At 44.3% G+C, this 9,413-nt stretch overlaps 1 protein-coding gene across 1 annotated transcript in view; it reads right to left on the bottom strand.

Annotated features, from left to right (window-relative positions):
* Positions 1-2,672: 2,672 nt before the first annotated feature.
* FNDC7 (fibronectin type III domain containing 7) overlaps positions 2,673-9,413 on the bottom strand; it is a 30,059-nt gene continuing 23,318 nt past the window's right edge. Inside the window, exons 11-13 of the mRNA XM_037728106.1 lie at positions 7,705-7,734; positions 3,575-3,643; positions 2,673-3,491 (exon numbers count right to left, since the gene is read on the bottom strand). Coding sequence (XP_037584034.1) covers positions 3,612-3,643; positions 7,705-7,734 — 62 coding nt within the window. The 3' untranslated portion in view covers positions 2,673-3,491; positions 3,575-3,611. The remainder of the gene's footprint in view (positions 3,492-3,574; positions 3,644-7,704; positions 7,735-9,413) is intronic.

Genomic DNA, 9,413 nt, shown 5'->3' with positions numbered 1-9,413 from the left:
TCATGGCATTGGCAGAAAGTAGGCTTTCCTAGAGGGATTTGCAAAGAACCAGTGGTTATAAAGATTCAAGGTGGTCACACAGGGAAGTAGAAGTTGTTAGATACTACTACTACTACTAATGTCTAATATTTTCTGAATTCTTACTTAACCATATGCCAGGCACCATGTTAAGTAGATGTAATGCCAGGCACTGATCCCCAAAGCAACCCTTAGAACAAGGAAACTGAGGCTTAGTGAAGTTAAGTAACACTTGGTGGTGGAGTGGGAACAAAGATCAGGCTTGCGCTACACAGAGAGCAACAGAACAGTCTGTGGGGTAACCTGCAGTTTTTAGAAGAGTAAAGGAGAATGAAGAATTAGAACAGGCTGGGCAGGGTGGCTCACACCTGTAATCCCAGCACTTTGGGAGGCCAAGAGATAGAGATCATCCTGGCCATGATGAAACCCCGTCTCTACTAAAAATACAAAATTAGCCGGGTGTGGTGGCACGTGCCTGTAGTCCCAGCTACTCGGGAGGCTAAGGTGGAAGAATCGCTTGAACCCAGGAGGTTGCAGTGAGCCGAGACTGTGCCACTGCACTCCAGCCTGGTGACAGAGCAAGACTCCGTCTTAAAAAAATAAAAAATAAAAATAAAAACGGCCATAACATGGGTTCTGGCATAACCTATGGCGTGAGTGGTTTTTCTGTTCAAGGCTTATGGGAATGGAAGCTGGAGCCCTGACCTCCTTTAAACCTAAATGGATTCAATTGCTCAATTTTTTAAACACATGCACATATGATTTCCTCTCCCTTTTCATTTAAAATTAAGTTCGGCTTAGTTTAGCAGGGTGAAGCCCCAATCCATAAGAAAAATATGTGCCAGGGAAGATTCACCCTTCTGTGGTGAAGCCCCTCTCTCTGGAGAGCCAAAGTAAGAGGGAAGAGTGAGATGGGTGAGGTTCCTCCATCTTTTACCCTTCTGGACAATGACCAGATGCCACGGAATAACACAGGGGCCCTCTGGGTGGGAAGTTTGACTCTGGTCACATGGAGTGCAGTTGTGGCTCATGCTCCTGAAGTCCAGAGTCCTTGGTTGCACTGCAGAAGAGCAGAGCAACCACGGGCTTTAACTGCACGCAGGCATAGGCCTACATCCTACAAATTCTGGCTCTGCCTCTTACTAGCAATATGAGCTCAAACACCTCAGTTTCATTGCACTTGTGCGCTGAATATGAATATATTATCTCAAACCTTGCAACAGCCCAGCAGGATGACTATTGCCATTTTACAGGTGAGAAAACTGAGTCTTAGGGAAGTTAAATAAATCATGTAAAATCTCAAAATGAGCTAGGATCTGGATCCATCTGGCTCCAAGGCCATTGCTCTTTCTAGTGTACCAAATTGCCTGTCCTCCCATGCTGCCTTAGTTTTGCATAAGCTCCCCAGGCTGCTTCTCTACATTTCCTCTAGTTTGCTTGCCTCAACAAATTGAAAAATGAATTTGGATTCCCTAAACATGACATAGCAGAATGGAAGGTAAAATCTACTAACACTGGCCAGGGATGAAAAGTTGCTTTAAATAATTCAGAGCAGGTAAATGGCCAAAATAACCGCGGGTTGAATGTATAAGCACGAGTTAGGGCAGATCACTCACTCGTTATCCTATTCCCAGATCTCCTCTAATAATTGACCACTTACTTATAATAATCGAGAGAAATATTTTCCATAAAGATATCATGGATACCTAACATAAAGAGATGATACATGCTTGAGGTGATGGATACCCCAATTACCCTGATTTGATCATTACACATTGCATGCCTGTATCAAAGTATCACATGTACCCCATAAATATGTGCAACTACTGTGTACCCATAATAATTAAAATTAAAATTTTAACTAAAAGCATGAATTAGGAGGTCTAATCAATGCTACTTACTTGTCTCCTTGAAACTTTGTGTTTGAACTGATTAGCCGCGTGAACGTGGGTGGGCTACTTGGCCTTTCTGGGCCTCTTTTTCCCTACGTGGATAAAGGAGCTAATGTTATTACCTAGCTTGTTGGGTTGTTATGAGAATGAAACGAGTACACGGAGAGCACTTACAAGCCAGTAGTTTGTGCTAGATACGTGTTAAATAAACTGATTTTATCTTTACCCACTGTGGATCACATTTTCTTCTATGGTATTCTGACCAGCGCAGTTTAACCTTCAGTGTCTAGCTAAGTAGATGGCTATTTCACTTTCTGTGCCTTGGTATTTGTAGGGTATTAGGTGTGCTCTCGGATGCTTCCAACTCCATTTTAAGAGATCTATACCTTAGGCTTGTCTCCTTTCGTGTACAGATGTTCTGGGGAAGATCTCTTACTAGTGACACATTATGTATCCCTGATCAGTTTCATAGAGAAAGCCTATCAGTTCGCTCTTGCAGCGCACATTGATAGGAAGTTGAAAGATTAGAAAGGGAAGCTTGTTCTTTCTTCCACGCTTAGTTCAAGCCTAACTCCATGGTCCAATTCCCCCTGGGTGGAGTTTTATGGTTGTTCCTAACTACAGACGTTCTTGGCTCCATAGCCATATGACTGGGGAGTAAGCACTGTAACTGTGTGTGTGTGTGTGTGTGTGTGTGTGTGTGTGAGATACAAGTCCTACTCACACTTTTAAAATTAGGTTACTGATATTCAAAGGACAAACTTTTTTTAGGTATGAGAGATTTACGTTACATTTCATTGCCTTTCAAAGATGAAAAAGGTAGGTGGGGGATATGGCCAATAAGATTGATGGTCCTCCTCCCAAAAGATGCATGTATGTCAGTCAGCCACAGTTTGAGGCTCTCCATTTGACATCTTCTCTCATGCAGAAGTCATAACTACAATCCTTCTAGCAACAGGCTGGCAGCTTTGCTTTCCCAGATGCTCCCACGGATGTCATGTCACCTGATGCTTTGGCTCAGCGAACCCTGCAGCAGCTCAGCTTTGCTCCTAACTTGCGATGAGGGCGTTTGTTATCTCATGTTGCCCTGGCAGCTACTGCTATCCAACCTATACTGAAGTCCTGGTGGAGGTTTGTCTTGGGATAAGTGCTGTTTCCACGTGGGTGGCTTGACTTTCTGGGAGTGAACAATTTCCAGCCCCTGAGGGGGCTGCAGGCAAGTGCTGTTGTCAATAAAACACTCATGAAGTGGATGCGTTGGAGTCTGTGGTGTGTCTGGATGTGAAATCTCAGAAAGAATTTCTGCTAAGCAGACCGTTCGTGTTTCCAGGGTTCTCACAGTGTGCTGACTCACACTGGCAGCCGTCCAGGGGACTATCTGAATCCATTTCTCTCTAGAGTCTTCACATAGCAGATCTCCAACTGTTGTGCAAGTGAGGACACACCTGACCTTGCCCTCAGGAAACAGAGTCAGAGTTGTTCTTCTAAAGGCCAAAGCAGCTTTTCCTACCCTAGAGGCATTTTGTATTCTAGATTCTAGCAGATCTTTTCCATCTCTAATCACTAACAGTTGAGACAACTCTGCAAAACAAATGGGAAAACATTTTAAACAAAGACAAAAAATTTTGTCATCAAATCACACAAAATCAATTTACATTACTCACTTTGTCAAGTTTCTGTTTTTATCTGGGGCTCACTGTGTCATTCTTCATTTCTCTTCCCTCTATAAATCACTGAAAAGGGTAAGGAAGGGAAGCAGTGAAAGATGCATTCAATATACAGACATCTTAAAAAGCACCAATGTCTGAGATTTTATGTGTATTTTGATTTGAAATGCTATTTCTGCAGCACTTCATGGCAAGTAAACATGAAACTATGACAACTGGCAAAGTGTTCAACGGATCAGCAGTTTCTAACCAGAGTGATCTCTCTCCTGCTTTACAAAACGAACCCTCCCAGAATCTCTTCAATCCCACTCTGCTGGTTCAAAACAAAGGAACTTTCCTTTCCACCCCAGGCCAACTTGCTGTGCTCCTAAGGGAACTCCAAAATTGTATTGACCTATGGAGTTTTATAGGGAGAACATAAAACTGTTAGGCTGCTAAGTATGTCACAGAGAGGAAACTTCCTCAAAGTTGACCAGGATGTGCCGGTGACACTGAAACACTCAGGGTCCTAAAGATGAAGGACCCCCCTCAGCCCCCACTCTTGGTGTGATGTCAGGCACAAACCCCTCCCATCTATCTAGCTGGGGGTTAGAGCCCCATCGCCTCAAAAAGTTTTATTTTTCTTTCCATTCCAACCTGCATCACATTTTCAGCATTGAAATAGCTTTCTTGAGTTAAAGCCATGCTTTTCATACTTTAGCATGCATCAGAAGCACTTTGAGGGCTTGTTAAAACAAAGAAGGCTGGGCCCTAGCTCCAGAATTTCTGATTCAGTAGGCCTGTGGTGGAGCCTGAGAAATTGCATTTCTTAGAGGTTCCCAGCTGATGCTGATGCTTTTGGCCCCAGGACCACACTTACAGAATCAGTGAGTAAGTGTATTATGAGGACCAAGGTTAAAATGCAAATATCTTAGTTTTGTGCCCAATAATTTACATTCTGATTTAATCCTTATTCTCTTCTATGAGGGATTATTATTTATTCCAATTTTCAGATGAGGAAACCTAGGCTTAGAGAGAATTTACACAACTTGACTATGAGCAAGTGATGGTGGCAGGATTTGAATCTAGATCTCTCTTAAAAAGTCTGTTTATGGCCGGTGTGATGGCTCACACCTGTAATCCCAGCACTTTGGGAGGCCAAGGCAGGCGGATCACAAGGCTAGGAGTTCAAGACCAGCCTGGCCAACAAGGTGAAACCTCATCTCTGCTAAAAATATAAAAAGTAGCCAGGTGTGATGGTGCACACCTGTAATCCCCAGCTACCCAAGTGGCTAAGGAATGAGAATCGCTTGAACCTCAGAGGCAGAGGTTGCAGTGAGCCAAGATTGCACCACTGTACTCCGGCCTAGATGACAGAGCGAAACTCCATCTAAAAAAAAAAAAAAAGTTTGAAAAGCTTTAGGATACTCCAAGAGTCAAAGAAGACCCAAAGTCTTAGACCAGCAAGATTCCCATGGCTCCCCTTAGCATATCCAGAGGCTCCATGTTAGCCCAGGGGCCTGATCAGACTTGCCCTGTGTTTAGGAAGGGGAAATGCTGAAATTGAAGACAGCAATTTAGAATATCCCCCTAGGTGTAATGACTTCCATATGACCTTAGAAACCCTCAAATAATCTGGCTTACTCTTGTTTTTTGAGGGCCTTGCAGGATTTTTTTTAGAGAGATTGGGCTGAGAGCAGGGGTCTCTCACTATGTTGCCAAGGTTGGCCTCAAACTCCTGGGCTCAAGTGATTCTGCACCTCATGCTCCTGAGTAGCAGGACTACAGCTGTGTGCCACTGTGCCTGGCTCTTATAGGATTTCTACAAGTATCTACTTCAAGGGAGTGGCAGATTTCAGGCTGAAGACTGAGCTGTGGCTAAGGAAGGGAATAGCCAAGATAAGCTGAAGCCTAGAAGGACAGAAAAGAGGAGATTAGTGACCTAAAGCAGTGCTCCTCTAACTTCATGTGTGTCAAAATCACCTGGGAACCTGATGGAAATACAGAAGCACTTCACTGGGCTAGGGCCTGGACCTCTGCGTTCATTATTAACTGTCCAGGAGATTCTAATACATAGCAAAGTTTGAGAATACTACCTGAGCAGTGCCACCCAGACTTGAACACACACATGAATCACCTGGGAATTTAGTAGGTCAGGATGGGGCCCAAGACTGTACATTTCTAAAAAGCCCTCTGGTGATGCTGGTGTCTCAGTCTGTCACCCAGGCTGGAGTGCAGTGGTGCTATCATATCACTGCAGCCTTGAACTCCCAGGCTCCAGCAATCCTCTCACCTCAGCGTCCCAAGTAGCTGGGACTACAGAGGAACTACAGGCACATGCCACCACGCCTGGCCAATTTTTTCACACTCTTTAGAGACAAGGTCTTGTTTTGTTGGCCAGGCTGGTCTCCAACTCCTGGGCTCAAGTGATCTTCTGTCTTGGCCTCCCAAAGTGCAAGATGCATGCGTGAGCCAGTATGCCTGTTCTTGCCACCCTACCTTTTTTGTTTTTTGTTCAAACATAGAAACTCTTTCTTTTCAAAGATTTAAAATTAAAAAAAAATTTTTTTTGTTTTTATTAGAAACTCTTTAACAAAATCATAGGGAAGACCAATGTATCATACACCACTCCTCTCTCCTGGGGGCCTAAGACACTTCTACCACACCTCTGTGTTTCAGGGGGATACTGATTAAGAATGCAGACCTAGGCCCAGGTATCTTTACTGAACACCAGGGCTTAGGGTCTCTAGTACTTTGGGAGATTTTTTAGAGGAATTTTTTATAATTAGAAGTGTCCTAACAGTCTGTTTTCGGTAAGCCAAGTCTGTTCCTTATTGTAGTCACAGAAAACAAAAACTCTTGAAAAATTAATAGGGATTGTGCTTATTTTGGACCTGCAGGTGGAACAGGAATTGAAAAGTATGTATCCTGCTGTGCTCAGAGAAGCAATGGGCTGGGAGAGGAAGGAAGCCCAGGCAGAGAACAGGCAGTGGAGACTAGACCTAGCTCCTGCCGGTAGAAGGGGGTGTGGGTGGGGAGCCGGCCCCAACTGGAAGACTGTCCAGTGGGGTTTATGGGCAGGAAGGCTTCATTTACACTCACACCATGGGAAGTCAGCCATGTCTGAATGGGGAAGGGTGAGGCGGGGGGCAATTCTGTAGTTTGGATTGATAATATTCCCAGGGGATTTTTTCCTAAAGCCTCAGACCAAGCTGTCCCCTAAAAGGCTGTGACAAGGACTCCTCATGAAGCATCACACACTGCTTACTGGGTCAGCACTCATGGCTCCATTTGCTCATCTCCACTGCCCTGCCAAGAGGCAACTCTGTGGGGGCGACCAAAATAGCCTAGATAAGATCATCACTGAGCAAAACCGAGGAGGCAGTGAGCGTTCTCTTTATTCCAACTGTCCTTTCAGCACCTTTTTCTCTACGGGGTACACCCACTCGTGCAAACCAGGAGCAAACATCGCAGCAGGCCACTAACAGATCCTCTCTAATGCCTGGCTACTTCGTGTGTGGTAAGACCAGCAGCCTCGGCATCGCCAGCCTCACCTGTACCTTATGGAAATGCAGAGCCTCAGATCCTTCCTCCACCGACCAAATCAGAATCTGGGTTCAATGAGGCCCCAGGTGATGTGTGGGCACAATAAAGCCTGAGCAGCACGGCTCTAAAATAGCAGTTCTTAGCCTTGGCTATACTTCAGGGTCACCTGAGGAGCTTTTATAAATTCTGATGCCCAGCTCTCACCCCAGACCCATTAAATCAAACTTTCTGGGGACAGAACCCAGACATCAGTTAATTTTAAGCTCTCCAGGTGACTCCAATGTACAGCTGAGCTGGGAATCACTGTCTGAAGTTTGAGGGATGAAGCGTCTGTCCCTCCAAAAACTGTTTACATTTTCCTGTAGGACCCTAGAATACTGAAAAGACTTCAGAATTTAAAGAAATTCATCTCAACTGGTGGAATCTGAGAGGAGACACTATAATGGGGAGAAAAAGCTACGGGACAAGAGAGTAGGAACCCCTTGTATCAAAGAAAGAAAGCATTTGCTTTCTAATTGAAGAGTCAGCTGACTTCATTAAGTAACCCAAAAATGGGGCAACATAAATCCTGTTCTATTTTATCCATGAGAAAAATAACTTACCCATTCCAAGTGTACTTCCAGAGCAAGTTACTGTAAGAAAAACACAAGCATTTAAAATAAAATTTATTCATTTATGTATTTAAGATAGTGAAGATTTAACTGAAGAAAGAATAAAAGGAAAGTGAACCAAAAATGAACAAGAATGAACTTGGGTGATAAGAGAAGATTCTACTAGCAGCATGACCTGGGCCAGTCACTTCACTGTGCCTCAATTTACCTGAAAAGCAGTAAGAATAAGAACTCCAAGCTTGGCTGAGTGCAAAGGCTCCCACCTGTAACCCCAGCACTTCGGGAGGCCCAGGTGGGCAGATCCCCTGAGGTCAGGAATTTGAGACCAGCCTGGTCAACATGGTGAGACCCCATCTCTACCAAAAAATACAAAAATTAGCTGGGTGTGGTTGCGTGCATCTGTAATCCTAGCTACTCAGGAGGCTGAGGCAGGAGAATCACTTGCACCTGGGAGGCGGAGGTTGCAGTTTGCTGAGTGTCCCATTGCACCCCAGCCTGATGACAGAGTGAGACTCCATCTCAAAAGAAAAAACAAACAAACAAAAAAGAATGCCAATCTCATAGGTTTGTTATAAGGACTGAGCTAATATACATAAACCCCTTAGAATAGTGCCTGGCACATAGCACTCAATAAATATTGGTCCTTGTCATTTACAATATTGTCCTGATTATCAGGGTAATGCATCACTGATATTGAAAACAAAGAAAACCAAAAAAACATCTTCCAAATGTATGGCTTTTACCAGGCACACTGAGCAAAGGAGGATTTCCTAACTTGAGTCTAGATACCTAATGTTACTAAGCTGGAATGGCTGCAGACTTGAGATGGCATCCCATCAAAGAGCTTGAGTTCTAACTCACAAGGACTTCTGGTGGCTAACCAGCCTTCAGAGGAATGACTCTCTAAGGGTGAAATTGTGGGCATGGAGCAGGAGAAAGAACAAGACTTCCATCACTCATTTAGCTGTATGATCTTTGGCGCATAAATTCATTGATTCATTCCTTTTTAAATTTAAAATATATCAGGCAACAGTTATGTGCTACATACTGGGAGTCAAATAGATAATCATTTATTAGGAGAAGTAACATGCATTCAATTCACAGAAATATGTTGCAGTGCCGATAGGGTGCTGGGGGGGTCCATAAAGGAGGGAGAGAGAGGATCAACTCAGCTTATGAGAATTGGAGAAGGCTTCACAGACAAGGAAAATTGGGGCTGGTAGAGTTTTCTTGGTGTGTAGGGGGGGCGTGGAATTCTGGTCAAACAGAAGAGCACTGCAGTAGCTCACGAACATGATATAGCATAGGAGGCGTGTGCAGCAGGAGCAAGCATGTGTGAATGATGCCAGACGCCTAGACTAGAGAGTAGAGTCCTCTCGGGACAGATGTCATGGAATGAGCCTAAAATTTCTCTGTTCAGGCCAGGGACGGTGGCTCATGCCTATAATACCAGCTCTTTGGGAGGCCGAGGTGAAAGGATTGTTGGAGCTCAGGAGTTTGAGACCAGCCTGGACAACATAGCAAGACATTGTCTCTACAAAAAGTTTTTAAAAATTAGCCTATAGTCTAATAGTTGCATGACTATAGTCTCAGCTACTTGGGAGGCTGAGGCAGGAGGATCGCACAAACCCAGGAGGTCAAGGCTGCAGTTAGCTGTGATTGTGCCACTGAACTCTAGCCTGGATGACAAAGAAAGACCC

Source organism: Cebus imitator, unplaced genomic scaffold (genome assembly GCF_001604975.1).
Source record: "Cebus imitator isolate Cc_AM_T3 unplaced genomic scaffold, Cebus_imitator-1.0 Scaffold256, whole genome shotgun sequence".
NCBI classification, from domain to species: Eukaryota; Metazoa; Chordata; class Mammalia; order Primates; family Cebidae; genus Cebus; species Cebus imitator.
This window is presented reverse-complemented; position numbering and strand designations above follow the sequence as displayed.